Source organism: Pseudophryne corroboree, chromosome 5 (genome assembly GCF_028390025.1).
Source record: "Pseudophryne corroboree isolate aPseCor3 chromosome 5, aPseCor3.hap2, whole genome shotgun sequence".
Lineage (NCBI taxonomy): Eukaryota > Metazoa > Chordata > Amphibia > Anura > Myobatrachidae > Pseudophryne > Pseudophryne corroboree.
Window position 1 is genome coordinate 490,843,474 of NC_086448.1, and position 15,169 is coordinate 490,858,642.

Here is a 15,169-nt window from a genome sequence, read left to right on the forward strand (position 1 = left end):
CGCGGTCTGGCCAACGCAGGCATGGCCGGACCGTTGGGGGGGCAGGCCGTGGTGGCTGCGTGATGTCACACGCAGCCACTGCAATCCGGGGCAGCGAAGAGGTTCTCCTGGCCAGCCGCAGGAGCTGCACTGGCCGGGAGTAACTCCTGAGATGCAGAAGCATCGCCGCTGTGCGATGCTTTTGCATTTCTGCGGGGGTGGGGGTCGGCACTGACTTGTGGGGCGGACTAGCCCTGTGCTGGGCGTCCCCCCCCACATGTCTAAATGCCTGATCGTAGCTGTGCTAAATTTAGCACAGCTACGATCAACTCGGAATTACCCCCAATGGACACTACTGTGTGGTGTAATGTGAGTAACGGACACTACTGTGCGGTGGAATGTGAAAAGCGGACACTACTGTGCGGTGTAATGGGAGTAACGGACACTACTGTGTGGTGGAATGTGAAAAGCGGACACTGCTGTGCGGTGTAATGGGAGTAACGGACACTATTGTGGAGTGTAATATGAATAATGGACACTACTGTGTGGTGTAATGTGAATAATGGACACTACTGTGGGGTGTAATGTAACTAACGGACAATGCTGTGGGGTATAATGTGATTAACGGACACTACTGTGTGGTTTAATTTGAATAACAGACACTACTGTGTAATTTATTTATTATTAATGGACACTACTGTGCAATGTAATGTGAATAATGGACACTACTGTGCAGTGAAAGTGAATAATGGACACTACTGTGTGATGTAATGTGAATAATGGACACTACTGTGTGATGTAATGTGAATAATGGACACTACTGTGCGGTGTAATGTGAATAATGGACACTACTGTGCGGTGCAAAGTGAATAACGAAAACTACTGTGTGGTTTAATGTGAATAACGGACAATACTGTGCTAAAAATTGTGAATAACAGACACTACTGTGTGGTTTAATGTGAATAACGGACAATACTGTGCTAAAAATTGTGAAAAACAGACACTACTGTGTGGTGTAATGTGAATAACGGAAACTACTGTACAGTGTAATGTGAATTGGCACTATTCTGTGGCCACGCCCCTTCCCCATGAAGCAATGCCCCCTTATTTGTGGCACGCACACTATCCCTGTTTCATATATGTGGGGGGTGGGGGGCGATTCTCTTTCTGGCACAGGGCACCAAAATGTCTAATTGAGGCAATGTATATATATAGCCCCAGACTTCTGATGGGGGCTTTATATGTGGTCAGTGTTTTTTTATTTGTGTTTGTGGCTTGACAAAAGCACATTAAATATTGGTGAAACATTGCCTTAAGATAAGCTGTGTGATGCCTTATTATATCACCGTATGGAAGCTGTACATGGACCGTGGCCGTCTGAAGGACCCGCTATTGGAAGGCACTGGGCTGAGTATCTCAATTTATTCATGGAGTGCCAGTTATCAGATGGTTTTATATATACTATATATAAATATTTTATATACTCAGGTATACTCACGGGACTTGAAATATAAAGAATCACAGCACAGTGTGGCTGTGTCCATACCTCCCAGGTTTATGATGGGGCCTCGGGAGGGGTGGGCGGGGCCTTGGACAGAGGGGTGGGACCTAGCGCTTCAACCCCCGGTTTCATAATTTTGGGGGCATGCCCAGTACTTCCTGAGAAGCTGGGCAGCTCCTGCTAACCCTCCCTGCACTGATAGATGTCGTGATCGACTGCTTTGCAGGGCAGAGCGGTGGTGATCACTGGTGGGTGGGACAGCGGGACAATGTCCAATTAGCGGGACTGTTCCGCTGTATTCGGGGCAGTTGAGAGCTATGCTGTGTCTGTTGGATGCTTAAGTGTACCCGGGAGTGGTCCTGTATATGGTGCCATATACTGTAGAATAAATGACAGTAAACTAATACCTCCATCAAAATAAGATGAGACGGTGCTTTGAGGAGATCCCTAGCATAAAAGGAGGAGAAACAAGCTTGTAATAGGTTCTAATTTTACCCATCTGAGAGATGTGTCCTAATTAATTTTGCTGCAGTCATGATAAACAGCCCTTCTAGGCACAGCAGGTCAAGTGAGAATCTTCTAGATTGTGGAGTCTTTTTTTTGCTTCTTCATTGTCAAAAATGTGTCACATATTGAAACATAATGTGACTATGATGCACAAGGAGGCTATGCTGATTAATTTGATATATGACACTTCTATATTTGTGTGATTGAGTCTCTGAATCTGTACACAAACTGCTAAAATGAAGCAGCTGCAGATTTTTTCTAATACACGTTCTGTTCTACTCCATATACAGACTCAGTCACACACAATTATTGAACAAGTTTCATATATACCAAATTAATCAGCATGGTCTCCTCATACGTCCTATTCCCATTGCGTTGCAACTAAGACACATTTTCAGCAAAAAAAAAGATGCCTGACGTTAGCAGAGTTGCACTTGACCTGGCGGCTGACTCAAGCCACGCATCTCGAGTTGCATGATGTATTAAAGGCTAGATGTATAAGGACGCATCTATAGTAGGGGCAAACCATCCCACAGCCTGGCTGAGGTGTATCGCCAAATAATATAGTTTAAGATCTGGGAATCTTCAACCACCATTGGGGATTGTCTCTTACAAACCATTTGTGCAGCTCGGTGATAACATTATTTGGTACACTAATTGGCAGTGTCTAAAATAGTGAAGCCATGGTTGGAGATTCTTTCTAATATCTATTATTCTACCAAACCAGGAGATACAATAAGATTGCCATCTGAACAGGTCCACCTGTATAGAGAAGAGGATCCTAGAGTGGTTTGCATTAAAAAGACAACTACAAGTGCGAGTAATAAAGTCTCCCAAATAATTAAGTTCATCAATCTTCCAAGCAAATTTAAGAAGGTCCGATTGAGATTGCGTAATATGAAAGCGGGGACCTTTGTCTTTGAATAATTGATCTTAAAACCGGTATAGTACAGTAGTAAGCAAGGAGCTCAAACAAATTTGGAAGCTACACATGGGTAAAAGGACAGAGTGAATAGGACGTCATCTGCGAGTAAAAATATTTGGAAGCTCTCTGAACCAACCTAGACCCTCTTAATATTTGAGGATTGACGAATGTTGGTAGCCAAGGATTCTCTAACCAATGCAAAGATCAGGAGTAATAAAGGACACCCCTGTTCGGTACCATTAGTAATAGAGAAGTGTAGTGAAACAGCTCCGTTAACTGTGTCTCTAGTGGAGGTGAATGACTATAGACCCAGAACGCCATGAAGAAATGAACACTCAAAGCCAAATTGACAAAGCATTTCAAACATAAATGGCCAACTAATCCTGTCAAATGCTTTCTCAGTGTCCAGAGAAATCAAGAGAGCAGGACTCTTGTGGGAATTAATAGCATGGCTAAGACTAGGGCCAGATTAACAAGGGGGGATGGAGCTCTAACTCCAGGCTTCCACATAAAAATAGGCCCATCATCATGGCAGCAGTAATTGAAAGTATTGAAATATTTTTGCTAGTTTTCACACAACAAAATTATGCAATTGTTTTTATTTTTATCTATTTAGGTAGACAGTGAAGCTGATAGTGTATGGGTGTACCTACCCACACATAGTTCTGGACACACCCACACAGAACTGGCCACACCCACGGAGCACTGGTCACAGATTCCCCCCTTCTCAGTATAGGCCCTTGAACATTTTCAGCCCCAGGCCCACGTGGTCCTTAATCTTGACCTGGATAAGACTGAAGACATGTTTGGTATTGTCTCGGGCCTGCTTCCCAGGAATGAAACCCACCTGATCATTATGAATTAGTTGAGGCAAAAAAGAATTTAAGCGAGTTACCAGGATTTTAGAACAAATCTTAATGCCAGTATTCAATAATGAGTGGAATACGTTTTAAATATCCGTATCTGTATACAACTTAACTGGAATGCTCAGTACTTATTCTGTATTGTGTTTATCAGGAATACTAATCATGATAACTATGTTATAACTAAAGTTTGTATATTATAAAAAAACAACAACATGTGATTTAGCACATCATGTCTACAGCACATTGAAATGTATTCAAGAAACTATGTGTAATTAAACAACTGGTCTCTATTATGTTTTATAATTAATATGTGTATGTATAACATGTGCATCGTTTACATTTTTAGTAAGAAAATTATACAGATCACAATGCACAATGATTGTGCGGTGAGCGTGAATGATAATTAAATGTTGTTTGTATTTCAGCTTCATTCGGACCAGGATAGGGGGGATGGATCGCTGAAATATATTTTGTCAGGAGATGGAGCTGGGGAAGTATTTGTAATCAATGAAAATACTGGCGACATTCAAGCAACAAAACGTCTGGACAGGGAAGAGAAGCCGTCATATATTTTGCGTGCTCAAGCTGTGAACAAGAAAACAGGCATACCTGTTGAGCCTGAATCTGAGTTTCTCATTAAGATCCATGACATTAACGATAATGAGCCAAAATTTACTAAGGACGTTTATACTGCCACTGTCCCCGAAATGTCTGACGTGGGTAAGTGTAACCAGCGTTCTTAAACATATATAAAAAGAGTGTGTTTGAGATAACTGCGTTGCTTAAACCTAAAACATTGTTTTATATGTAAAAACCTTTTTGAAAACAATAGTGCACTAGTATATAAATACATTCAGTAAATGGCTGCTTTAAAACATATGTTTTCCACTGTTTAAATGCTTTTTTCAAAAACTATATTTAAAGTGCATTATTAGAAGAATGGAGAACCTTGATATATGGCCTTTAAACTAACCTTTAAGCTCGTGGCACTGTTATAAAGCTCTATATTTTATTTTCAGAAAAGGTGAAAGCCCAAATATCTCTCAATAATTCCTGTCCACAGAGATAGGATTTGACTTTTACTCTCTTGCTCTGGAACATCCATTCAGAAGCATCCTGCAAAGCAGGGACTTTATTATTTCATAGCTTAATAGTGATTCTTCTGGGTCCTGTACTCTGCAGGTGTAATTGATACAGTCTTCCATATTCTCCTGAATTCTAGTTGCACCATGCTGTCAGGTGTCACTAGGCCTAGTTTAATGACCTGGTACAGAGAGCAATAAATGGGTTGTAAACCTATAATGAGCATTCAGATGTCAGCTTTAAACAGCCTAGAACAGTGACTAGGACATAATTATTTTTCATAAATAGTTAATTATGCACTAGTTCATTTTAAAAAGAAAAAGAAAAATGTGATTCAGTACTTTGTACTACCTCTATTGTAGCTGCCTTTTTTGTCAACCGGCTACTACAGTAAGTTACATCTATTTCTGTATTTATTTATTTATTTATTTTAAAAAAAGTGTTCCTTTTACAGCAGCTCCACTAAACTACATCTTCAGTTAACTGCAATACAGTTATTGTAATATACAGACACCAATAATTAATATAAATAAATAAATAAAGACAATACACATCAAGTGCCTTTTCCTAAAGACACTATTACCCCTTTTCCACTAGCTTAAAAAACACGGGTAAATGCACGGGGGTGCACATTTACCCGTGTTTTTTGCTAGTGGAAAAGGGTCCCACTGCAAAAACCCAGATCAAGTGGCCCGTGAATCCTACCCAGGTAGCTACCTGGGTAGGACACGGGAATGATCCGGATAAGGTTGTAGGATGTGACACAGCTCCCGTTTACACTGTATGGAAGGGCGGCGCTGAGAGATCATGTGATCTCCCAGCGCCACCCCTGCCGCGTCACCAGAGCGTCACCAACCCGGCAATATGCCGGGTTGGGTGAGTGCAGTGGGAATTGGGGCTCTGATGTGGGTCGCAGGCGAGTAGCTCCCGTGTCAGGCTCCCGGCTGCGACCCGCATCAGTAGTGGAAAAGGGGTAATATGAGGAGCACTGCTTCATATTTCAATGAGGAGGGGAATTACAGGGACAGCTTGGCTGAAGAATGGGGTAGTTTTTAAAAGTAATTTAGCATATTTTAGTCATGATTCATGGGCAAAACCCTTTCTGGATAAATAAATTAACTGTAGTTGTTTGCCAAATAACCTGAGTTATTGGCAACAATGCAACTACACGGTCGAGTCCCATTATTATGACCACCAACTAATAGCCAGAGTAACCGCTGTGTGCAGCATGGACAGCAGCTAGATGGGCTGCGAGTGACTCAATAAGGTACTGGTAGGTTGGCACAGATACATTTTGATGGTGAGCTGCTCCACTGTAGTGTGTCGGTCAGCGCTCATGCACCTTCGTAGCCGACATTCACCTCTCACATCAATGGCATATGGTGCTCCACAGTTTCCATGACGGTGATTAGCAGTTGTGCCATTTGCCAAATCACGATACACCTTCACCATAGCAGCACGCAAACAGTTCACTAACTGCGCTGTTTCAGAAATACTGCCACCCATGGCCCTAAAGCCGATAATCATCCCTTTTGGCTACTTGGATAAATCGCCACTTTTACCTATGACAGTAATGAGTGATATGTGTGCAGACAGCCTATCGCACACCTTATATACCCACCAAGCCAGCGTATGACACATGACCTACTTCATGGACTGTGCACTGCCGACATCAAATGTAGGAGGTGGTCATAATAATGTTACTCGACCATGTACTTACTTACAGCTACAGGGAGCTATAGTATTTTGAGTTCAACATCACTCTGATTTTAGGGGAACAAAGCTCTGGGACGGTGAATGAGCGTGATATCATGGTATGACACTGCTTGATTTAAGCAACGGCATAGCTACAATAGTATCCCCAGGTCTATGGTCCAGAAGTAAAAGGCTGTAGGAGGCACTGAAGAAAAAACAAAATAAATAAATAAAGCACCGCATAAAATATATCTGTCAGACTTTTCCTTTAGAAAATATGTTGGTTGGAAACATTGTTTTTATGTAGCAATTAAAGGCAAAACAGAGAAGATGAAGAAAAAAAACAACAACTGCAACTGTTACAACTCAGTATAATGAAGCATGTAATCAAGATTAAAAGGAAATGGCAAATTGTACAAAGAAAGATATTTTTAATGGGTCGATAAAAGTGTTCAAAGACAAAGCTTTCACAACTGTGTATCTGCTCTTATGATGATGGTTGTTAAAATGTAGCAACACAGATGAACAATACTAAAACCTATTCCACATATCAGATCTGTTGATTTTTCAGACTGCAGCAAGTAAAGAAGAGCAGATAATTAGTTCTCATTAGAGCTTCCTTTGTAGACAGAGATAATAACCCAAGTTCACATAAATGTCTGTTCCTCATTTTTTTTATGACTCGGTGGTCACACAGGCATACTGTACTCTTTGAACCATTTAATGTAAATTCCATTTTGCCACTAGCTTATAACTTTGGGGGAAATGCTGCATAAAACCTGCCACTTTTATCAGCAACCTAAATATATCTCCAAAAATCTATTGTTTTAGAGTGTATGCTTGAGCACAAAGTCTTGTAATAATTTCACAAACAGAAATTACTTTTTTACTCTACAGTGTAGAAGTACTGATTTACTGCAGAAAAAATGACTTGGTTGAAACAGATGTGCCTTGAGTTCATCTAGACAGCACTGTATTATGCCATGAAATTGCCATGTTTGCATAAGATTCTTTGGATTTGTTTGATCTTTTATACTTTAAATAAACTGTTGTATCCGCATTGCAAAATGGATAATGTTAAAATTGACCTCTTCCTCACTATGGATGAAGGAGGATTAGAAAAACGTACTATATTAAATTCTGTCAACAGTATTGACTCTTGACAGAAAAATATGTTTTTTCTTGTCTGCTAGATAGGAAGTATAACATGTTGTTTTCAAAGTAAATAGTCATTTTAAAATAAACAAATCTAATAAATCAAAAACAAAACAGAGCTTTGCACTAGTGTATATTAACACAAATAGCACTCATATCTCATTGTGTTCATCAGTGCTAAAGTAATACATTTAATACAATGCCGCTTTGTCCATCACATGAATGAAAACCACTTCAGAATTATCTGTGCATTACCCTACTTTTCAGCGTATGTCACTGCATTCAGACATTATGTGATTGACATATTTAACTTTGTACATCAGAAGTGCAGGAAATGACAGATATCTGAGAAAGGGGACTATTCCTGTTAATAAAAAGATCGGTATATTTAAACTGAAGAGAATAATGACACACTGGAGCCTAATGAGTGATTGCAGAAAAATGTCTGTTCAGCTTAGATGATGTACAAAGCAATTAAATTTGGATGTATATGTAGTATGAAACTTCCTGCGTATGGGCAGTTAATGAAACATACATTTTCATATTATAAAAATGCTTTTTATTATACTGGAAAAAAAACTATAATTCACTGAAATATATTCACACAGAGGTGATAAGTCTGTGAGCTTTCTCTCCATGTGAAATCTATCTTCTTTGAAAGTAACAGTAAGAAGTATGAATAAAAAGTAAATCATAGGGATTAGTTTGAAGAAAGTTATGTAGTCTTACTTTCCATTCAAAAGTAATTTTGCAATTATTATGGAGCAGTAACTTTATTTCAGATATCATGTTTTTAAAATATATTATTACTTATTTTGTAGCACATTCCATGCTGATCAGAATAAGGATTTACCATAAGAGATGATTTTCTCAAACATATTTGGGGATCATTTATAAGCGACAAACAAACTCAATTTACCAGCTGAGTAAAAGGTGCTTTAGCTCATTATACTTTATGCCTGCATAGAATTTCTACTGGACAATGGGGGTCATTCCGAGTTGATCGCTAGCTGCATTCGTTCATTGTGCAGCGATGAGGCAAAAAAAGGCACTTCTGCGCATACGTATGTGGCGCAATGCGCACGCGCGACGTACTTTTACAACGGCCGATGTAGTTTCACACAAGGTCAAGCGAAGCTTTTCAGTCGCACTGCTGACCGCAGAGTGATTGACATGAAGTGGGCGATTCTGGGTGTCAACTGACCATTTTCAGGGAGTGTTCGTAAAAACGCAGGCGTGCCAGGAAAAATGCAGGTGTGGCTGGGCGAACGCAGGGCGTGTTTGTGACGTCAAAACAGGAACTGAATAGTCTGAAGTGACCGCAAGCTCTGAGTAGGTATTGAGCTACTCTAAAACTGCACAAAAAACCATTGCCGCCGCTCTGCGATCCTTTTGTTCGCACTTCTGCTAAGCTAAAATACACTCCCAGTAGGAGGCGGCATAGCGTTTGTACGGCTGCTAAAAACAGCTAGCAAGCGAACAACTCGGAATGACCACCCATGTGCGCTTTAGATCTGGATTTGGGGAGGAGGGATTGCTAGGTAAGCACAGTTTTTATGTCTAGTGTAGGTGCAGCAAATGGGCAATATTGTATCAGGAACTACTGACTGCCAAGTGAGAAATATGGCACAAGTTCCTTTTAGTGATGTCATGCATCTACTTTTGCACAACTGGGGAAATGCGTGGATTCTCAAAAATTGATTTTCTGGCCAACTAGATGGTGTCAGACTGATTACAAAACGTGTCACCTGCCAATGGTAGAGGTTTGGCACAATGAGAGCTTCCCTTGCTAAAGGCAGATTAGTAACCAAGGACATACACTTTTGCATGGTAAAACAGACAGAAAATCAATTTCATGAAACAAGGTTATTCTAACGAAATATGGGAGGAGAGACCACATATTCCATAGAATTTCTTGTTTTGCTGAAGAATTTGGATACTCCACTTCTTCTGAGATTGTGATTATTCTTGCGATGGGATCCAAGTTCCTTTAGCAATGTTTCATGTCTATGTCAAACCAAATTCCTAGGCATACTTCAACCAATAACTTAAAAATGTTCAAACAGAAGTATTAACAATTTAACATATGTATTAAAGACAGCCCCAGTGTCCTCTTGTTTTCATGATTCATTTTAGACATTTATGATGCTAAACCAAGCTAACAAATGTAAACAGTTAAGTGGATCCAGTTGGGATATTTTTACCATTCTAGAACTTCCGCCATCCCTCAAATTTATGCTGAGATTCATTTTAGGATGATGTTTTCCAAAAACCATGAAGTGGCATAACCTTTATATTACACTTGGCAGATAAGTAGGCACAGCATTGTTGGCCGCAAATGACCTTTCTTCTCATCGAGATTAGTAATAAAGAAAGTTGTGAGCAAATGCTGTGTTCATTTCACAAAAAAAGATGTATGAGAGACACCCAGCCTCCTTGTCCCCTTATTACAGTATAAGTGTCAGATGAGGATATTACCGCTTGCAGAGAAATGCTTTAAGGGTGCTGTGCATTTTACCCATTGATGTGTTGCGTCCACCAAATTAATTCTGGTATTTGGACAAGTCCTATGTACTATCTTGCCCACTGACATAACGTTGCTATTATGGACAAGCCATTCATGCACAACCAGCTAAGAAGACTAACATGTGAGGTCTCCTGAAACAGATTGCAGGGGGCGGTATTCCTAACCACACTTGGAACCACTTTCTCCAGTAAGGTGAGGTGAGCAGCGCACATGCTGATTGTAAACATTAATTCCCTGGCTTCTTATTGATGTTACCATCCACCTTCATGGGCAGTTTCTTATAAGGAGCACTGTGGTCTTGCAATGATGGAGCGCCGTATTTATGACTTGTAGACATTTGTTTCATACTTTATCGAGAGCTATTATCAATGTCATAATAACGGATAATAATCTACTTGGAGTACACTCCTTATTGAGATAGAATCTGCAATTATTATCAGTACAGTGACATCCGTTTACAAGTCTCTAATACTGTATCTGAACCTGTGACCATTGCTACAGTGATGGGAGATTATGAGATAAGGTGTTATTTGTACTACAGTATCTTATAAGGATCATATCTTTGGATGCAAGCATGAGGGTGAGAACTCCACCATGCTTCACCCACATATTCCTGCCCAACAAAAGGTCAATTGTGTCACTACAGTAGGTATATTAGTAGCCTTATTGTTTTATAGAATGGCATATGTCTGTCAAATTTCTTCTAACTGCAAATGCAAACTTCTGCATCCTAGACAGGTACCGCCATTCTCCTGCATATCTATGTGGATTACAATACAAAAATGGATGCATTTAAGGAAAAGTAGGGAGGTGACATCAGTTTTAAAAGAACCTTTTTCCTTCCTCTGAAATGTAGGGTGAATTTTGTTGGGTGGAAGTTATTCAAAAACATTGTACAGACATAAAGTACAATGTATGTCTGTCCTTGTAAACAAAGCATAGGAATCATTAGATCTTATCAATGATCTTGTGTTGCGTTCTGTTTGTAATAAAAAAAGAGAAAATGCTTATTTATACAATTTATAAATCATAAAACCTTACATGGTTCCTTAATTGCAGCAAAGGGTATTGTTTACCTCTCTTTAGCTCTCTCTATTTCTTTCTGTACTTCAAAAAAAACCTTCTTATTTTTTTCTAAAATTGCTATACCCTTTGTTTTGCAGGAACATTTGTCGTTCAAGTCACAGCCAATGATGCAGACGATCCAACCTATGGAAACAGTGCAAAAGTCGTCTACAGTATTCTTCAGGGACAGCCATACTTCTCAGTCGAGTCTGAGTCAGGTCAGAAGACCTTAGCTGTGTCTTTGTTCCTGTAATTGAAGATGACATGTTAAGTCAAGCTAGGACATACTAGACAAAACTTGAAAGAGATTACATTTTCCACACTGCACAAACTGACAAACTCAATCGAGCAAGACATCTGTAAGCATGACACCAACGTTATTAGAACCTAGAAATCAAAGCTGAAATATAATTAGGGTTGTACATAAAATAGTTTCTCTTGGAACAAGAAATAGTACTTAGATTTCTTCACAATGTCTGAGGCAAACTATACTGGCTTGAAATACCCATCCAAGTACCATGACACCAACATGATCCCTTACCCTTTACCGCAGTTACTTCAAACATATTAGTTTATTATTTTCTTCTTTCCAAAATACAGTTTAATCTCACAAATGAAACATTTCCAGCATATTTATCAAGTGTTAACTTAAGCAAGTACAACAAATCATAGATCCTTCATTAAGTGTTGACTAAAAAAGGGCGATCCAGCTAATCAGATGACAGCTCAGGGCCAGGAAATAAGCATAGATTATGCATGGGACCCCCATCTTTCCTCTAAAGGAGCAAGATCATGTCTAGGTAAGTGTTCCCTTGTACACAGTAGAACTAAGAATTAACATTAAAGGGCCATTATGCCCTGTTGGCTTGATTCGGGTCCTGTCGTAGTTACAGCACATGCCGCAAAGTACCAATGTTTGGTACTTTGCGCAAGCACCGGATCCGTATGCACGCGTGCAGTACTGGACTATGACGTTGGACGCAGTACAGCATCAAACTGTCAGTAATTGGCAGTCTGATGCTGTTTGAGAGCAGGGAGGGGGCCACAACAGCTTCCAATTTCACAAAACAGAGATGTGTCACTATCGTTATTGGAGAGAGGCGAGGCCAGAATCTCTGTCAGAGGAAAGAGATTTCATGGCTTTTTGCACGGACCTGCAGCGGCAGGCTTGTGCAAGCCCATGGGTCACCCGGCTACCAATGGGGCCGCAGATGATCCAGTACTGCGTCCTAGGACACAGCTCAGATCAATAATACATTTAGGAGACGTGATTCCTCCTGCTGCATTACCATGTGAGTGCTATCACTGCTGCTTCCATGTAAGTGCTATCACCGCTGCTTCCATGTAAGTGCTATCACAGCTGCTTCATGTAAGTGCTATCACCGCTGCTTCCATGTAAGTGCTATCACAGCTGCTTCCATGTAAGTGCTATCACCGCTGCTTCCATGTAAGTGCTATCACCGCTGCTTCCATGTAAGTGCTATCACCGCTGCTTCCATGTAAGTGCTATCACCGCTGCTTCCATGTAAGTGCTATCACCGCTGCTTCCATGTAAGTGCTATCACAGCTGCTTCCATGTAAGTGCTATCACCGCTGCTTCCATGTAAGTGCTATCACCGCTGCTTCCATGTAAGTGCTATCACAGCTGCTTCCATGTAAGTGCTATCACCGCTGCTTCCATGTAAGTGCTATCACCGCTGCTTCCATGTAAGTGCTATCACCGCTGCTTCTATGTAAGTGCTATCACAGCTGCTTCCATGTAAGTGCTATCACCGCTGCTTCCATGTATGTGCTATCACCGCTGCTTCCATGTAAGTGCTATCACCGCTGCTTCCATGTAAGTGCTATCACCGCTGCTTCCATGTAAGTGCTATCACCGCTGCTTCCATGTAAGTGCTATCACCGCTGCTTCCATGTAAGTGCTATCACCGCTGCTTCCATGTAAGTGCTATCACCGCTGCTTCCATGTAAGTGCTATCACCGCTGCTTCCATGTAAGTGCTATCACCGCTGCTTCCATGTAAGTGCTATCACCGCTGCTTCCATGTAAGTGCTATCACCGCTGCTTCCATGTAAGTGCTATCACAGCTGCTTCCATGTAAGTGCTATCACCGCTGCTTCCATGTAAGTGCTATCACCGCTGCTTCCAACACCATCAACACACATCTGAATCAGGCCCAGTGTGCGTGTAGTAGGTTACTATGCTAAGAGAACCTTGTTGTTTCTGCTCATATTTCTATGCGACTCATACAAAAACATGCAAGATTGTTATGTCCAAACAACCCATGTATTAATGTACTGTATGAAGTCCCAACATGCCCTCACGGCTAATTGAATCTGCTCCACAGTATAAATTCTCTAAACCACTTACGTGCATATTTATCAAAATTATTTTTAATAAAATAATGTGAAAAAAGGTGTTTTCACACCCATTTTTCATTATTTTACTATTACCTATATGTACTTATGGGCAATTGGAGGAGAATTCGCTCAATTCTCTTCCAAGTCCTTATATTCACATTTTTTTAGCAACCAGATCACATTTCCTATACTTGTAATGGTAAATGCAATCTGCCTGAATTTACAAAAAACAACAACAAATAAACAGGAGGGAGCCTTGTTTATAATAACGCTATCTTGAGATAGCATTGTCCTAGCTTCCCTCCGGTTCCCCTGCTCCTACAAAGCCTTCTTTGTCTGCTGGCAGGGATCACGCAGACTGATCACAGTGTAAAAAAATATAAATAGAAAAAATAAGGTAATACCTAGCTGAACCCAAGGACCGGTGATCAGTGATCCAGTGATCAGATTGCTGTGTTCCTGTTGTGAGCCCCAGTGCAGTAAAGTGATGCTGTGAAGCTGGCATCTGACTTTAAAGCACCGGGGGTCACAGCGGAGCACATCATCAGATGACCAGCTGCACTCCAGGATCACAGATCACCAGTCCTGGCTGCAGGTAAGTGAAGAGTCGCGGAGGTTAGCCGGCAGCAGCGCATGCATAGTCAAGCGCTCGGGGAATTTTTTACAAAAAATATCCTGGGCACTGCGGCAAGAGGATTCGTAGGGCAGAGCTTACTTGCATTATGATACATACCTGCAATGTTTTCAATTATCACATTGCAAATTTGGGCAAATTTACTGTATCTGAGATGCAGATTGTGATAAATATGTCACTTATTGGCCCTCATTCCGAGTTGTTCGCTCGCTAGCTGCTTTTAGCAGCATTGCACACGCTAGGCCGCCGCCCTCTGGGAGTGTATCTTAGCTTAGCAGAATAGCTAACGAAAGATTAGCAGAACTGCTACTAAATAATTCCAGACCTACTCCTAGATTGCGATCACCACGGTCCGTTTAGTTCCTGGTTTGACGTCACAAACACGCCCTGCGTTCGGCCAGCCACTCCCCTGTTTTTCCAGCCACTCCTGCGTTTTTACCTGGCACGCCTGCGTGTTATAGCACACTCCCTGAAAACGGCCAGTTTCCGCCCAGAAACACCCACTTCCTGTCAATCACACTACGATCACTCGAGCGTTGAAAAAACGTAGCTCGAGCTTGTGTAAATCTCCAAAGTTTTGTGTAAAATTACTTAACGCATGCGCGCTGCGTACCATGCGCATGAGCATTTTCCACCTAATCGCTGCGTTGCGAAAAACGGCAACGAGCGAACAACTCCAAATGACCACCATTGTGTATAAATAATTTTACACTCCTAAATATAGTAGAATTAGTCGGTCTGAAATAGGACTACATTTCTAAAACTTGAATTGAAAAAAGTGACCATAATTCTTCACACCCGTGCATCAACAGCAGCATAGATAATAACAGTTTGCTTGGCAGATAGAATAACGCTGGCCTTTTTCAAAACAT

General features: G+C 40.9%; 1 protein-coding gene across 2 annotated transcripts in view; it reads left to right on the forward strand.

Moving 5' to 3' along the window:
• The window catches only part of LOC134927889 (cadherin-6-like), a 470,497-nt gene that overhangs the window by 289,133 nt on the left and 166,195 nt on the right, over positions 1-15,169 (forward strand). For both annotated transcript variants that reach the window (XM_063922971.1, XM_063922972.1), the window contains exons 3-4: positions 4,204-4,498; positions 11,402-11,521. In XM_063922971.1, coding sequence (XP_063779041.1) covers positions 4,204-4,498; positions 11,402-11,521 — 415 coding nt within the window. The remainder of the gene's footprint in view (positions 1-4,203; positions 4,499-11,401; positions 11,522-15,169) is intronic.